This window comes from Carcharhinus amblyrhynchos, chromosome 8, assembly GCF_965287045.1.
Source record: "Carcharhinus amblyrhynchos chromosome 8, sCarAmb.v2.hapA, whole genome shotgun sequence".
Lineage (NCBI taxonomy): Eukaryota > Metazoa > Chordata > Chondrichthyes > Carcharhiniformes > Carcharhinidae > Carcharhinus > Carcharhinus amblyrhynchos.
This window is the reverse complement of record NC_137331.1, coordinates 98,678,852-98,696,003: the sequence shown is the minus strand read 5'-3', so window position 1 is coordinate 98,696,003 and position 17,152 is coordinate 98,678,852. Positions and strand designations below refer to the sequence as shown.

Genomic DNA, 17,152 nt, shown 5'->3' with positions numbered 1-17,152 from the left:
GTGCTGACTCTGGCAGCTTACCTGCCCAGGATAAATAGCTCTGGTTTTGAGGAACTGCATCATAGTGGATCCACGTGCTGAAGGGAGGAAAAAGAGTTTGAGATTCAGAAAGAGGACAGCGCTTACGTTCAATGCAACGGCATCCCATCCTTAGGCACCGGGCATAGGCTTCTAATGATGACTCACTCGAAAACTGGTCTCCAGTCAGATACCTGGAAGAGATGAAGAATATTTCAGAACTTCAGTCGCTGTGACTTGTACAGATAGTGGCCCCTGATATTCACAGGGATTTCTCATAAATCCCAGAAATGTGGGGCAGATTTAACAGCAGGGCCTCATTACCATTTCCTTACTGCAGATCCCAGCAGGGTCACTGGCCAGGTTGATGGGCTGGCTGATCGCTGGGCCATAACTGGGGCTGTTGAGGGTAGTTGTGAGCAACCATGAAAGATTGAGGGTTGGTGAACAGTGCCAGTCCACCATTCGAGATGGAGGGGGTCAGATTGAGAAAGATTGTGGGGCAGAACATAAAGATTGTGGATGTGGGATGGCTGAATGCAGAAAAGACTCCTGCTTCTCCTGACTCACAACCGCATGATCCACTTGTTCCCATCTCCATTTGGCTGCCTGGATTAGTGAGGCCTGAAAATGCAGCTGGTCGGTGTTAAATTTAGGTCAGACTCCCCAGTGCACTTATAATAATGAAGTGTTTCGCCTCTCAAGGGCAGAGCAAAGACACACCATGCAACCAAACGTTTAACTGCAGACAGCCTTTCCCCCAACTTGTTAGAATCATAGAATCCCTACAGTGCAAAAGGAGGCCATTCAGCCCATCGAGCCTGCATCAGCAACACTAAGAACATAAGAAACATAAGAAATAGGAGCAGGAGTAGGCCATCTAGCCCTTCGAGCCTGCCCCGCCATTCAATAAGATCATGGCTGATCTGAAGTGGCTCAGTTCCACTTTCCCTCTTTCTCCCCATACACTCCCTCACCCAGGCCCTATTCCCGTAACCCCACCTGCTAATCCTTCTGACACCAAGGGGAAACTTAGCACGGCCAATCAACCTAACCTGCACATCTTTAGACTGTGGGAGAAAACTGAAGCACCAGGAGGAAACCCACATAAACACGGGGAAAATGTGCAAACTCCACACAGATAGTCATCTGAGGCTAGAATTGAACCTGAGTCCCTGGTGCTGTGAAGCAGCAGTGCTGACCATTGTACCACCATGCTTATAAGGGCAGAATTAACATTTCCTCCAGTCCTTCTTACTGGTTGAGACAAATGTAATAAAATGCCTCATTAATTCAACATTCCACATCAGGGTTAACCCGTCAGTGGGTGGAGGCACTGCCTCACCCGTAGCTTATAAAGGTGAAGTAGGAGAGAAGACCACCTTCAAACTGCTCTGCCGTTTTCTCTGGTAGCTTTTTGCACACCACCAAGATCGATCACATGCTTACCAGAAAGTTAGAGATGTCCAAAAAATGGAGAGGAAAATAGGAAATCATAGGAAAACGTGAAGAGGTTGACCAATATCACGATTGTTAAATTTACATACTGTGCACTGATTGTCTTCACAGTTAACACTGGATGCTTTTCCTGCAGAGAGTGGTGGGTGCCTGGAACGCTCTGCCAGAGTAGGTGGTCACAGTAATTAGTATAACAGTATTACTGTGCTCACCTCAGTCCAACACTGGCATCTCCATATCAGAGTAAGTGGTGGAAGCAGGCACATTAGCAACATTTAAGAGGCATCTGGATGGGTATATGTATAGAGAGGGAATAGAGGGATATGAACTGAACAAGAGAAGGTTTTTTTCAGTGTAGTTAGGGCATCATGATCGGCACAGGCTTGGAGGGCCGAAGGGCCTGTCCCTGTTCTGTACTTTTCTTTGTTCTTATTCCTGAACCCACAAGCTAACATTGAGTTCAGTGGCTCTTCACCCCATTGATGTGAATCCACATCACCAAACAGTGTTAAAGTAATATTCACACAATAAATGGACTCATGTCTTTGATGCTATGCACTGTAACTCCTCAACCTTTACTTTGAACCCACTGCAGCCTTTAGGAAACAATGCAAATCAGATGGACTTTCATCTGATTCCCACAATCTAATCTTCTGGCAATCGCCCAAGTCTGGCAGAGGTTCCAAGGATCATTCCTTACCTACACCCACCCCTTCCTTCTGTCTTTCAATTGAATTGAAGCTAAAAACAAGATGCAACATTGAGGTTCAGCAGGGTGTTCTGTAATTTCCTTTCTATCCTGTGTGGAGTTAGTTGATCTCACGAGATGGTGTAGATAAAGTTGTGATTCAGAATTTCAAAGAACAAAAAGTGCAGTCAGGAATCTTGCTCTTGATCACTGGAATGCACATAGAAGCATAAGATTTGGATGAAACCCGATTATAATGGAATAAACTGCCAGAACTCAAAATTTTATCTACGGAGAATAATTGACTGGACATGGTGTCAGAGAATGGCTGTCACATCTGGTATCTTAGCCCAGTGGGAGTTAGTGCCTTCAGGAAAGAAGGAGAGAAAGTTAAGGGTAATATCAAAACCAATTGAGCACACTTAACAAAAAGACTGAACAGAGCTTTACTTAACGTGTTGTGTGATGATGAGATCCAGTAATACGAAAGGGGGTGGTTCATTTCCTCCAAAGACACACGTTCAAACCTTGAATCCAGAATCATGTTCTCTTTCGAGAACAGATAGGCCAAGAACTAAAAGACAAACCAAACAGATGAATTCTCAATCTTCAGCGCTCTAAATAAATCTGAAGGATAATTTTATTCTCTCTTTTATTTTGGAATCGCTTTTACATTTTCATTGAAACCTAAGGGAAGAGTTAAGGTCAATAGTGTAAGATTCTGTACTGATTGAGGACATCAGGAAGAAGGAAAGGTCCCTAATTAAGGGTTAGTAATGCTGAATCTGGTTCTAAAAATAACCTGTAAACTGCAGGAGAAAGGGACTTAGGGAGTTAGGGGACTCATATATATGCATATGACTCTTGAGGAAAAATGAGCTAGATTAGGAGCTGACAGAAGCTGATTTTAACACAGAAGAGTAAGAGGATAGAGGGCACCACATTTGAGGGAAGAATAAGAAAGAAGGCTTAAACATTAAATAGCTAGTATGGGTGTGTATATTTGCCTCTTTGCCTTCTGAAGCCTGTTGGCCCACACATCACAACCTAGGTGTTGGAGAGCCACTCCTATATATCAGCTAATGTTTTCAGTTTGTCAACCAGTACATTTGAGCTGGAGCTGCCTCAGTTGCTGCACCATTCCAGTTTGATTTGATTTGATTTGATTTATTATTGTCACATGTATTAACATACAGTGAAAAGTGTTGTTTCGTGCACGCTGTATAGACAATGCATACCGTCCATAGAGAAGGAAATGAGAGAGTGAAGAATGTAGTGTTACAGTCATAGCGAGGATCTAGAGAAAGATCAACTTAATGGAAGGTAAGTCCATTCAAAAGTCTGACAGCAGCAGAGAAGAAGCTGTTCTTGAGTCAGTTGGTACGTGACCTCAGACTTTTGTATCTTTTTTTCCCAGGAAGAAGGTGGAAGTGAAAATATCAGGAGTGCGTGGGGTCCTTAATTATGCTGGTTGCTTTGCCAATGCAGCGGGAAATGTAGACAGAGTCAATGGATGGAGATCCAAGCATTTTTCTTTTGATGGAATGCCACTAGAGGAATCATAGGATTAGACCAGACTCTATCTATTCCGTGATATATTCTGTCTGCGGTCTTGTCTACATCAATGGGGATGAAGTAGAAAGGGTTGGGAGCTTCAAGTTTTTAGGTGTCCAGGTCACCAACAACTGTCCTGGTCTCCCCATGCTTACGCTATAGTTAAGAAAGCCCACCAACGCCTCTACTTTCTCAGAAGACTAAGGAAATTTGGCATGTCAGCTAAGACTCTCACCAACTTTTACAGATGTACCATAGAAAGCATTCTTTCTGGTTGTATCACAGCTTGGTATAGCTCCTGCTCTGCCAAAACACAAGGTACTACAAAAGGTCATGAATGTAACCCAATCCATTAAGCAAACCAGCCTCCCATCCATTGACGCTATCTACACTTCCTGCTGCCTTGGCAAAGCAGCACGCATAATTAAGGACCCCACGCACCACAGACATTCTCTCTTCCACCTTCTGCGATCGGAAACAGATACAAAAGCCTGAGGCCACCAACTGACTCAAAAAACAGCTTCTTCCCTGCTGCTGTCAGACTTTTGAATGGGCCTACCATGCATTAAGTTGATCTTTCTCTACACCCTAGCTATGACTGTAGTACTGTATTCTGCACTCTCTTGTTTCATTCTCTATGAACAGCACGTTTGTCTGTGTAGCACGCAAGAAACAATACTTTTCAATATATTAATATATGTGACAATAATAAATCAAATCAAAAAATATTTAGTTGGATCAACATCTTAAGTTGAGACTATTCTTGTAAGTGCCATTTTTTTGGTTCTTCCCTGAAGAAACTTTATAAACTAAAAGTTTATAAGGGACTTACACCTATGATTTCAAAGCATTGAACACTTGAGTTGAAGTATAAAGGATAATAAGTTCTTCTCTGGCTTCCTCTTAATTGCTTCAGTTGAGTTATCTGCTGGAGGGAGGGTCAAGCTAGAATCTTGCCAGATTTCTCACGTCATTGCCTCAAGTAAACAAGCTATACATTTTAAATAAACTATGGTTGGGGTTGAGACATTTGGCATATCTATAGGAGTAAGTGTGGGCCCAAGCCACACCACAATATATTGCAATTCTGTCCAAATCAAGTTACGACCATTTCACTTGAAGATCACTGAGAATGATTGAAATAAGGCAAAAGTGTAGATTTACCTCATCCAGTTGTAACGCAGGGTCTGATATCTCTCGCAAGGGATCTTTAAAGTAATTAAAGATGCACTCCCGAACTTTGTTAATGTCATTTGCCCAGCTTTCCTATGGAAATACAAATCACAGCAATTAAGTGGATCCAATGAGCTATTTTTACAGCCTTTTCAACAGGAAATTAAATAAAAGTGACACATGCATAGAATTTAGATGAGTTTGACTTCTTCCCATCCACTTCTATTGCAGACATTCTTATACCCAAGTATTTTCTGATCAGTGTCCACTACTGCTATTGCTCTTTCACATTATTATTATTGTACTGAGTTTCAATGGACCACATCTCTTCCCATTTACTGTCATTAAGTAGCCATCCAAAAGTCCAGACCATTCTGCATTCACTCCCAATCCCTAGAATTTCAATTGGCCCATTTTTTTACAGTTCTATGATTGATTTTTATTGTGTCGAATAAGCAAATCATGATCAGTTTGTGATTTGCAACTCTTTCTGATATGATCCATTGGATCACATAGCTGTGATCAGGCAATTTTTAAAATTGTCATACTCAATTTCAAATGGCTCATGGCCTCACTGTCCCTCCTCTCACCCCTGCCCACAACTCTGTAATCTCTATCCTTCAGAGAACTCTGCTTTCTTCCAAATCTCTACATGCGTGCATCCTCCCACTTCCTTCATTCACCATTGGTGTAATTGTCTTCAACCATCCCAGATCCTTAACTTTGGAATTCATTTCCTTAATTTCTTTGGCCTGAATTTTCACACAAAGAGGTCAAGTTCTAATGCGCATACCCAGGATTCACAGAGATGATGGCACATGTTAAAGTGTCATTGCCTCAGTCTAATCTAATTTTGACTAGTGGGATGCCCAAAGCACAATTTATGCATCGTGGATTTGATAGGAGAAGATGTAAAGCTGCCTGCATTCTTTGGAGAGGTGGGGTACTCTTTTAGAGAGGTGGAGAACCCTTTTAAACAAGATCCCAGGACACTTTTGGAAGAAATCAGATATGAGGGCCGTGGAGAGTGTTGGGGAGGGGGGCATAGGTTGGCATGGAGGTTATGAGGGACCATGGGTGGCAGAGCATGAGGTGGCATGGATTGCCATGGATGGGGCATAGGGAGTATATGGGGTGGGTGAAAGATGTGAGGAGTGAGGGCTGTTTTATTCACATTTTAAGCACCAAAATAGGCTTTGCACCCACATCAGCTGTACACGTGGAGCCTCTGAACTCCTTACCTGAGGAAGGATGACCTTGCTATAGAGGAAGTGCAGTGAAGGTTTACCAGGCTGATTCCTGGGATGGCAGGACTGTCATATGAGAAGACACTAAGTCTGTTAGGATTATATTCACTGGTCTTTAGAAGAATGAGAGGAATCCCATAGGAACTTATAAAATTCTAACAGGATGAGACAGGGTATAGAATCACAGAATCTCTACAGTGCAGAAGGAGGTCATTCGGCTCATCAAGCCTGCACCAACAACAATTTCACCCAGGCCTTATCCCCATAACCTCACATATTTTTCCTACTAATCCTCCCTGACACAGAGGGGCAAGTTAGCACGACCAATCCACCTAACCTGCACATCTTTGGTATATGGGAGAAACTGGAGGAAACCCACGCAGACACTGGGAGGACATGCAGAATCCACACAGACAGTCACCCAAGGCCGGAATCAAACCTGGGTCGCTGGTGCTCTGAGGCAGAGGTAGTAACCACAGTGCCATTATGCATGCAGAAACAATGTCCCCAGTGGTGGGGGAGCCTGGAACTAGAGGTCATAGTTTGAGGAAAAGGGGTAATTTTAGGACTGAGGTGAGGAGAAATTTCTTCACCCAGAGAGTGGTCCATCTGTGGAATTCATCACCACAGAAAGTAGAGGCCAAAATGTTGTGTGATTTCAAGAAGGAATGAGATATAGTTCTCGGGTCTGAAAGGATCAAGGGATATGGGGGGAAAGTGGGGATCAGGATATTGAATTTGATGATCAGCCAGGATCAGATGAATGGCGGAGCAGGCTTGAAGGGCCAAATGGCCAACTCTTGCTTCTCATTTCAGGACTTGAAATAGCCTGCCACAACTCCGGTTTTTCACCTAACACTACCACAGACATTATCACAGAATAAGGTTTCTCGTTCCGAACATAAAAAAAATGAAATGAGAAAATGGCCTCCACCTCCCACAAACTGCAGATGGTCTTCTCTATAATGAATACTGCTAATCTAATGTGCTGCTCAAACATTCCCTGACTTCTGGTATTTGTGTGGCTTTCACAGCAATGTGAGAGCGCACGGGGAGGAGAACCTCCATGGGAATTCACCTCATGCAACCTTTTCTCCCAGAAAATTCATCAGCTCCACAAGGCCTCCTTCAGTGGGTCAAAGCTCTCAGTATCAAAAGATCCTTTCTTCTCAGGATGTCTCCAATGCACAAATATCTCTCTGAACGTTGACTTCCCAAAAGTGCAGGAAGGAATCCAAATGTAATCATGCAAGAGATTTGTGCAAAGTTGACATAATATGAACCAGTGCTGATTTGTTGACTCGGTTAAAGAGAGACTTAAAATCATTACAGCATTTGTACTGTTCTTCTCAGGACCTCCGTGTTAAGTCAGAGATCACCGGGGAGGTAGCTCCAAAGAGGAATAGTCTGAATAGTCAAGCCACAGGTACAATAGGGTTTATTGAAGAACTGAACTTCAACCCTCAAGTGGCTGTAGGGGTGGTATCCCTGGCAGGTCATCTCATACCTCAGGTCACCTGACCTGTCCTCTTAAAGAGGCTATATTCTCTTAAAGGGAACATCCCAAACCACTTTGCAGCCAGTGAAGTGCTTCAGAAGTTTAGTTACCATTGAAATGTAGGAGAGAGTCTCCTCAGCTTTTGATTCAGTTTACCTACCTTCTGATCATATTGCAGAAACTTCTGGAAGTCATACAGAGAAATTTGACACAGCTCAGGCCTCTCCACATTCCTGCACACAACAACATAATATTTAAACAACTGCCAAAAGTAAGCAGAATTTTTCATTGCGGGTGTGATTATTTGATGTGCTTAGGATATGTAAATAAAACGATAACTGGTTTTGGTAGTAGTGCGGTGTGTGCTGCACGATCCATTAACCAGCTGTAAGAACTGGGACCGAGCTCCGCGTCAGGTCATGTTTTGTTAATGCATTTTCTTCACTTCAAGTGGGCTTATGGGATCGGGCACACAATTTGAGCTGAAATTTTTTATATAGCTAAATGATCTTTATACTCAAAGTTATCAGAGAATTATAGAATGGGAGAGCACAGAGGCATCATTATCATTCTTAATTTGTGACTTCAGACTTGACTATTCCAATTGCTCTTGACTGGCCACTACTTTCTATTAACTTCAGGTTACCAAAATACTTTTGCCTATGTCCCAACATGCAACAAATCCTCTTCACCCACCATCCCTGTTCTCTATAATGCACACAGGGCAGCACAGTGGCACAGTGGTTAGCACTGCTGCCTCACAGCGCCAGGGACCCAGGTATGATTCCTGGTTCGGGTCGCTGTCTGTGTGGAGTTTGCACATTCTCTCTGTGTCTGCGTGGATTTTCTCGGGGTGCTCCGGTTTCCTCCCACAGTCTGAAAGATATATTGGTTAGGTGCATTGACCCAAACGGGTGCCGGAGTGTGGCGACCAGGGGAGTTTCACAGTAACTTCATTGCAGTGTTAATGTAAGCCTTGGGACCAATAAATAAACTTGATTTGCTTCTAGTTATGCAATGTCTCGATTTTAAAATTCTCATCCTTCTATGGATTTAATGGCCTCTTTTTATGGGTAAGATTAATACGAGGGTTGCTGCTTGACCCAGTTTGCAGCACTCTTGGTTATCAGTCAGATATGGATGTGGTTTCAAATCGGAATACAGTAGTTCTAAAGGTACCACAGGCTGACTGGTCTCCTTCAGTATTAAATATAACCATGAATCAACAGAAAGTTTGGTGAAGGGGGCATTCCAGAGGAAATTCACTAGGCTCATTCCTGGGATGAGAGCGTTGTCCTATAATGAGACTAAATAGTCTGGGTCTGTATTCCTTGGAGTTTAGAAGAGTGAGGGAAGACTTTATTCAAACATATAAGATTCTGAAGAGGCTTCACAGCGTAGATGGTGAGGTGTTTTCACTAGTGACAGGGTGTCAGACAAAGGGACATAGTTACAAGATAAAGGACCGGATATTTAAAACTGAGGTGCACAGAAATTTCTTCTGGCAGAGGGTGGTGAACCTCTGGAATTCTCTGCTCCAAATGGTGGTGGAGGCTGGATCATTGGAAGTATTGAAAGTGGAGGTGGATAAATATTTGATAGATTAAGGAATAGAGAGTTCCGGGAAAATAGCACAGCAAAAGAGTTGAGGCCGGCATAGATCAACTATGATTTATTGAATGCTGGGGCAGGCTTGAAGGGCCTGGCAGAATACTCCTGCTCCTATTTCTAGTGTCCTAGTGAAAAACCTGGATTGACAGTTCATACAACACGTTGCACAAAGGAATCAACAAATTCAGTGAAGCAAACTGGCCAGATCAAACTTAATTTTCATTTTGTTCAAAAAAAGCTAGGCCTTAATCTGTGAGAGGGTGATTGCTCCAAGAGTCCATTTTTAAGTGGAGCAAAGGCAATGGTCAAAATTATATTAAATTGTACTAAAAAGACATTCCGAATACAATTCAATCAAAGAGAAACTCCTTACCTCAGAGGAAACGAAAGCTCCAATTGCTCAATTATCTACACACACAGAAACAGAGGTTGTATAAACAGAGAGTAACCAACACTTAGCAAAGAGTTGCACATTGCAATCAAATAGAGAGATCCACTTAGCTTATCAATACAGCATCTGGGACTGGCTTCTGTGTGGAAATGATAAGATAGCCAGGAGTAACTTGGTCCAAGAGGATATAAACCAAGTGAAAGGGGCCAGATGATGTTTTTTTTATTTCATTATGGGTGGCATACTGGTTAGCACTGCTGCCTCACAGCACCAGGGACCCAGGTTCAATGCTGGCCTTGGGTGACTGTCTTTGCGGAGTTTGCACATTCTCCTTGTGTCTGCTTGGGTTTCCTCTGGGTGCTCCGGTTTCCTCACACACTCCAAAGATGCACAGGGTAGGCTGGCCATGCTTATTTTGCCCCTTAGTGTCAGGGTAAAAACGAGGGTTACAGGAATAGGGCCTGGGTGGGATTGTTGTCAGTGCAGGCTTGATGGGGCAAATGGCCTTCTGCATTGTAGGAAATCTATTATTCTATGAGTTCAAGCCATTTTAAGAACACAGGGACCAGAGATCCTCCATCTGTTTATATTATGAAATTTAACATAATACAATGTTATGTTATATTAACATTATAATATGTTAATTATAGTTATATGTTATTATGTAATTATAATTATATGTTAATTACCCTTAACATAAGATCCCGTATGAATTGTAGATAATATGAGACTATTAATAGGGAATTTGCTTACTCTGGATACATGGTGAGTAAATAGCACACTCCATCAATATTACAGGCAATAATGGATCCTGTCAGAGAATAACAGACTCTGTGTATTATGGAAAATACAGTAAGAAGTCTCACAACACCAGGTTAAATTTCAACAGGTTTATTTGGTAGCAAACACCACTAGCTTTCGGAGCGGGGCTCCTTCGTCAGGTGGGTGGGGAGTTCTGATCACTCCCCAGTCCAACACTAGCATCTCCATATTGTGGAAAATAGCAGACCTGTGTATAACATAGGGAAATGGCTGATCTGGTGTTGATTACAGAAAGTAGCAGATCCTATATATGGTATTGGGGATATCTGACTGTGGGCACATTTTAAAATGATCTGGACAACATCAATTCATTCAATTGTTCTTCAGGCTTGTAGTCAATCCATTCCTCAAGGTAAATACTCACTGATTTCTGTGCGTCGAACAACAGGTTTCTGTAGAAAAGAATGAACTGAGCATAGTTCATATCCACCCTTGTGTCCACTTCCTGTCAGGGAGATAAAGCACAGGTACAATGAATCCACATTCTCTGTTACTGTCATTGTGCTATCATATTGGAAAATATTGACCATCATTTGGATCATCCAGCCTGTCCCTTTCCCACATGCCCAGTGCAAGCTGCCCTGTTACAAATCCCCCCAGTTCATTAAGGTTCCTATGAATAATACTTGGAAAAGAATTATTTTGCCGATCACAGTGTTTATGCAGCAAACACTCAAGGATATCAATGTAACATTATAATCCACATGATTGATCTGCAAGCAATTATGTTCTACACATGATATTCCCAAAATCCCAAGTGGACTAGACCGATGGCATTTCAGTGAATTTGATCTCTGCTCAGATGTGTTCTGATAACCTTCAGTCTTGTTCAGTTAACCTTTAATTTAAAGGAATTAATCAACATTATCATAGCTTTAGGGTAGTATTGTTATGCTTTTAGTCCAATGTTAACACAATATTAATTGAGTTTTAGTCAACAGCGTCAATGCCATATTAATTTAGTTTCAACACATCATTGGAACAGTATTAACACAGCACTGATAAAATGTTAGCATAACATTAGTGCTACTTTATTACATCATTAAAACAATCTCAAATCAACTCTAAAGAAGTACCAATCAGTATTCATATACTTTCAGCTGACACAATAGCAATGCAGTAGAAATCCAGCATTGTATTTTGTTTATTGATCAGAAGATATGAGCATTGCTGGCTGGACCAGCATCTGTTGCCTATCCCTAATTGACACTGTGTTAGTACAGATGTCAGACGGCATTAATAAAGCATTAGCACAATGTTAGCATAATTTAGTATCATTGAGGTATTGTTAAGGCAACGTTAACATATAACACATACAGTACTAAAACAATATTTACAAAGCATCCACAACAGCTGTATAAGGACACACGCCACACGCGGAACACTGTGTGGAGTGTTGGTCTCCTTGCTGAGAAAGGATGCGCTGGCAGTGGAGTGGGTGCAGACGAGATTCTCTCAGTTGATTTCGGAGTTGAGAGGGTTGGTTTTTGAGCAGGGACTGAGTAGACTGGGGCTATACTCATTGGAATTTGGAAGGATGAGGAGGGATCTTATAGAAACATATAACATTAGGAAGGCAATAGATAAGATAGAAGCAGGGAGGTTGTTTCCACTGGCAGGTGAAACCAAAACTAGGGGGTATAGCCTCAAAATAAGGGGAGAAGATTTAGGACTGAGTTGAGGAGAAACTTCCTCACAAAGGGTTGTGAATCTGTGGAATTCCCTGCCCAGTGAAGCAGTTTTGTGATGTTTTTAAGACAAATATAGATAGATTTTTGAACAGGAAAAGAATTAAGGATGAGTGGGCGGGTAAGTAGAGCTGAGTCCACAAGAAGATCAGCCATGATCTTATTTATTTTACTTATTTATTAACGTCACAAGTATGTTTATAGCAACACTGCAATGAAGTTACTGTGAAAATCCCCGAGTCGCCACACTCTGGCGCCTGTTTGGGTACACTGAGGGAGAATTTAGTATGGCCAATGCACCTAACCAGCATGTCTTTCGGACTGTGGGAGGAAACCGGAGCACCCGGAAAAAACCCACGCTGACACAGGGAGAATGTGCAGACTCCGCACAGACAGTGACCGAAGCTAGGAATTGAACCAGGGTCCCTGGTGCTGTGAGACAGTGTGCTAACCACTATGATTTTATTGAATGGCGGAGCGGGCTCGAGGGGCCAGATGATCGACTCCTGCTCATAGTTCTTATGTTCTTGCATTTATGTTCTTAATATATTAATGATATGTGCATATTATTAGCACAAGAGTAACTCAAAATTAGCACACTATTCATGTAGTATCAGCACAGCATTAACACTGTGTTAACTGAAAATATTTCATACAAAAGGAACAGGAATAGGCCATTCGGTCCTTTAAACCTTCTCAGCCATTCAGTTCGAACATGGCTGATCATCAACCTCAATGCCACTTTCCTGCACTATGTCATTGACGTCATTGTCTCCAGAAATCTATCCATTTTTGTTTGAACACGCTCAAAGATTCATTGAAGAAATTCTTCATCATCACAGTCTTAAATGGCCTGCTCCTTGTCTTGAAATACTGTTCCCTGGTTTTAGAATGACCAGCCAGGGCAAATATCTTATCTACATCAAACCTGTGACTGAACAGTTTTGGTCCTCTTATCTAAGGAAAGATATACTGGCTTTGGAGGCTGGTTGATGAAAGGTCATCCAGACTTGAAACACTGGCTCTATTCTGTCTCCACAGATGCTGTCAGACCTGCTGAGATTTTCCAGCATTTTTCTGTTTTTGCTTCTGATTCCAGCATCTGCAGTATTTTGCCTTTATGATCTCAGTGAATGTTGGAACAGGCACGATGGGCCGAATAGCCTACTTTTGCTCCGACATCTTATGGCCCTTTAAGTTTTGATTGTTTCAATTAGGTGACTTCTCATTCACCAAAATTCTAGAGAGTAGGGACCCTGGCTCCTCAATTCCTCCTCATAAGACAACCCACCATCGCAGTGAGTATTCTGCTAAACCGCCACTGTATTCTCTCTATGGCAAGCCTATCCGTCCTTTAGGTAAAACAGTGCACCAGGTGAGCTCTTTATTAATTTAGATCTTTACTACTCTGTTGAGAAAATCTCTTCTAAAAATAATTCTGGCCTTTATAGCTACTTACTAATGCTGCTCAATGCCGTGCAATTCTGGAGGGCCCTGGATACATTAAAGGGTGATATTTTTAGTACCAGAGGCATAATTAATGACTGAAGCAGGTATGGGAGCTGCCATTATAACACTGTCACTCCCTATAAATATTCTAATGAAGTTTTAAATGGGGCCTCTTTCTATCAATTACATTTTGTTTCTGGAAATGTGCATTATGTGTAAACCCAGAGTTATGAGTCTTTGCTCTTTTTTATTCCTCTAACTCGTGCGCATAACCAAAGATCAAAATACATCACTGCCAACTGCAATGCCATGATACCCCAACAAACTGGTGTGCCAACAAACTAAGCTAGTGGAGGGCTGTGCTGTTGGTAAGTATAGAATGAGTTTTACAAAGGTTGCATTTGCTTCTAAAGCATGTTCAGTTGTACCGATGTGACGTCTATGCGAGTGACACAGGTCAAAAGTCTACTCATTCCCCCCCCAGTCTCAGTGTGATCCTCATTATCTCCATTTAGCTTCTCATGCCTGTAAGCAAAATTCAAACTCACAGCAATCCTCATGAGAAATTAAACTGACAGCCTCTCTGCCTTTTTTTAATATAAAATCTGGGATGCGACAGCATCATTGGGATAGCAAGGAAAAGAGGAAAGGATTGAATGAGAATGCCTTGGTGTTGCAGAGAAAAGAATAAGGCACAGGTTTGAGATGAGAAGGAAGTGATACAAATGGATCCAGAGGGACAATATTTTCACTCAGAGGGTGGTGAGTGTCTGGAACAAGCTGCCAGAGGGAGTAGTAAAGATGGGTACAATTTTGTGTTTTAAAAAGCATTTAGTTCGTTACACGGGTAAAAATCGAGGGATATGGGACAAATGCAGGCAATTGGGACTAGCTTACTGGTAACAACTGGGCGACATGGACAAGTTGGGCCGAAGGGCCTGTTTCTATACTGTAAACCTCTAGGACTCTAATTCTTAGTTTATCTTATGGTGTATCATATGAAAAGCTATGTGAAAAATGATAACATCATTCCAAAACAGCACGACTACTCAACAGAAAATTGGGAACTCTGACCTCCATAGCTAATTTCCCCGTCTGTGCCATCACCTAATGAGATTGTTTGCCATGATAATCAAGATTCCTGTTTTCTTCAAGTATATTATTTTACTGTGTTTCAGAAAAGGCTTTTAAAAAATTGCTTTTGGAAGCAAAATAGCTTTTCTGCACATATGTGGACGAAGCAAAATTGCTCAGAGAGGTATCGGCAGCCATCTTGTGTGGCTATCTTGCCTTGGCACAGGCCGGACTCTCCACAAGTCACTGCGACATGTTTCGCGGTGGTGACCCGCCATGGGCTGGTGCGGGATCTTCTGGTACCGCTGCGGTCAACCTGTTTCCCTATTGTTTGCACCCCAGCATCGCTGGGGAACATTTTAGCCAGGGTTTACCATTGACAGGACTGGAAAATCCTGCCGGTGCGAACAGTTTGCAGATTTCGGACAAAGTGTTAAAATAAAATCAGAGGGAGCACAAAGTCAAATCTATTAATGTCCAATCAGCTAATGTAATTGTTCTTCTAGAATTACCTTAAGTCAAGGACAGATCTCAAAAATTAGAGTCATGCAGCGCAATAGGATGGAATCTGATTCCCCCAACCCTGCACTGGGGAGGTGTACAACTCACGTTATTGAGCTATTAAGGTTGTAACGATGAGTTAGCAACCAGTGGAGGTCAAGGTCTTTCCATACCTGACATTTTTATCCTGAGTCTTTGAGATTGTAAAGTGGATCTTTGTGATATTAGGATCCATAAAAAAAGCTTGTAGGAGGAAGGAGACATGATACAGGCAGCATGTCCTGTCTTTTTCATTAATCAAGGATTATAATCGAGGGAGATATAAATGAGTTTTCCAGTCATGGGGGAAACCATGGAGAATATTAGCTTAGTGGTCATTATCATGTCATAAACTGTTGTTAACACTTGCCTAAAGAACGAATGAATGAAATAATTTGTGTTTATTTTTGTACCTTATCGCCTCCTTAGAAAATTCCATTGCACCTTATGGGCAAAGAATTATCTTTGAAGTGTGGTTAATGTGTGCAAATGCATCAACTAATTTGCACAGGGCGATGTTCCCGCAATGAGTAAATGAATAAATGACCAATTAATCAATTTTCTGTGACATATGTTGAGGAAATAGTAATGACAATGCTATGGGATGTCCTCAAATCCCCTAACCAGGAAGGTGAACTTTGGCATAAAGCCAGGAAGGTGAATCTTGGCATAAAGCCACTGGCATCCTAACATCCAATTATGCTCTTTAATTGTGAAGCTTTCAGCACACTGAGAATATAGGCCTTGTTAAACAGGCTGGAGCTCTCTTCCATCTTTATGGCCTGTCTCTGAACACAACATAAGGGTTCAAGCCACTAAGTTTGTTCATTCATAGCCAAGCTTCTGGAAGGCACAGATCAGTAATTCACATCCGTCATAACTGAACAGAAATTTACTTTCGTTTCAGGGAAATACATATTATTGGATATAAACTTGAAAGGAAGAAAATTAGAGGACAGCAGGAAATGAGTAGGGAAATGGAACCAATTGGATGGTTTTTCAAAGAGCCAGCACAGCAACTGGCTGAATAGCCTCCTTCCATGCTGTAAAATAAAAAATTCTAAGTTGTGTTTTCTGTAGGATCGGAAATCTCACAGTATGGGCCCTTTTCTTGGATATATTCGAGGAAAATAAAGCTGTTGAGATAGGGAGTTCCCTGATTTGTATTATTGGATGTTATTATCAGGTATGGTACCACCCTGCAAGCCACTGGAGTAGCTCAGTTAAGGAGTTTGTGATGGTGACATACTGAATGTTTTCCATTCTCAGTCGTATAACCCCTTGGGAAAATCTTTAAAGAGAAAAAAGAAAGTACATTTAAAGGGGTGCATTATGAACGTGCAAACATATGAATTAGGAGTAAGAGTAAGCCAGTTGGCCCCTTGAGCCTGCTGTGCCATTTCATGAGATATTTCACCTCCATCTTAATCAAGAATCTATCTACCTCTGCCTTAAAAATATTCAAAGGCTCTGCCTCTATTGCCTTCTGAAGAAGAGCATTCCACAGACTCACAACCTTCAAGGGAAAAAAATTCCCCTCTTCTCTGCCTTAAATAAGCGACCTCTTATTTTTAAATAATGACCCATAGTACTACGTTCTCCCAGATGAGGAAACATCAGCTCCACATCTACCCTGTCAATATCACTCAGGATCGTAAAGATTTCGATCAAATTATAAAGTAAAGTTTAGTTATTAGTCACAAGTAGGCTTACATTAACACTGCAATGAAGTTCCCGTGAAAATCCCCTAGTCGCCACACTCCGGTGCCTGTTCGAGGGAGAATGTAGCACAGCTAACCAGCAAGTCTTTGGACTGTGGGAGGAAACCAGAGCACCCGGAGGAAACCCTTGCAAACACGGGGAGAACGTGCAAACTCCATACAGTGGCCCAAGCTGGGAATCGAACTTGGGTCCCTGGCGCTATGAGGCATTAGTGCTAGC

General features: G+C 42.0%; 1 protein-coding gene across 2 annotated transcripts in view; it reads right to left on the bottom strand.

The window, feature by feature from the left end:
* The window catches only part of LOC145346807 (1-phosphatidylinositol 4,5-bisphosphate phosphodiesterase gamma-1-like), a 209,437-nt gene that overhangs the window by 75,894 nt on the left and 116,391 nt on the right, over positions 1–17,152 (bottom strand). For both annotated transcript variants that reach the window (XM_080194556.1, XM_080194557.1), the window contains exons 6-11: positions 10,825–10,905; positions 9,621–9,655; positions 7,797–7,869; positions 4,883–4,984; positions 2,620–2,738; positions 127–212 (exon numbers count right to left, since the gene is read on the bottom strand). In XM_080194556.1, coding sequence (XP_080050682.1) covers positions 127–212; positions 2,620–2,738; positions 4,883–4,984; positions 7,797–7,869; positions 9,621–9,655; positions 10,825–10,905 — 496 coding nt within the window. The remainder of the gene's footprint in view (positions 1–126; positions 213–2,619; positions 2,739–4,882; positions 4,985–7,796; positions 7,870–9,620; positions 9,656–10,824; positions 10,906–17,152) is intronic.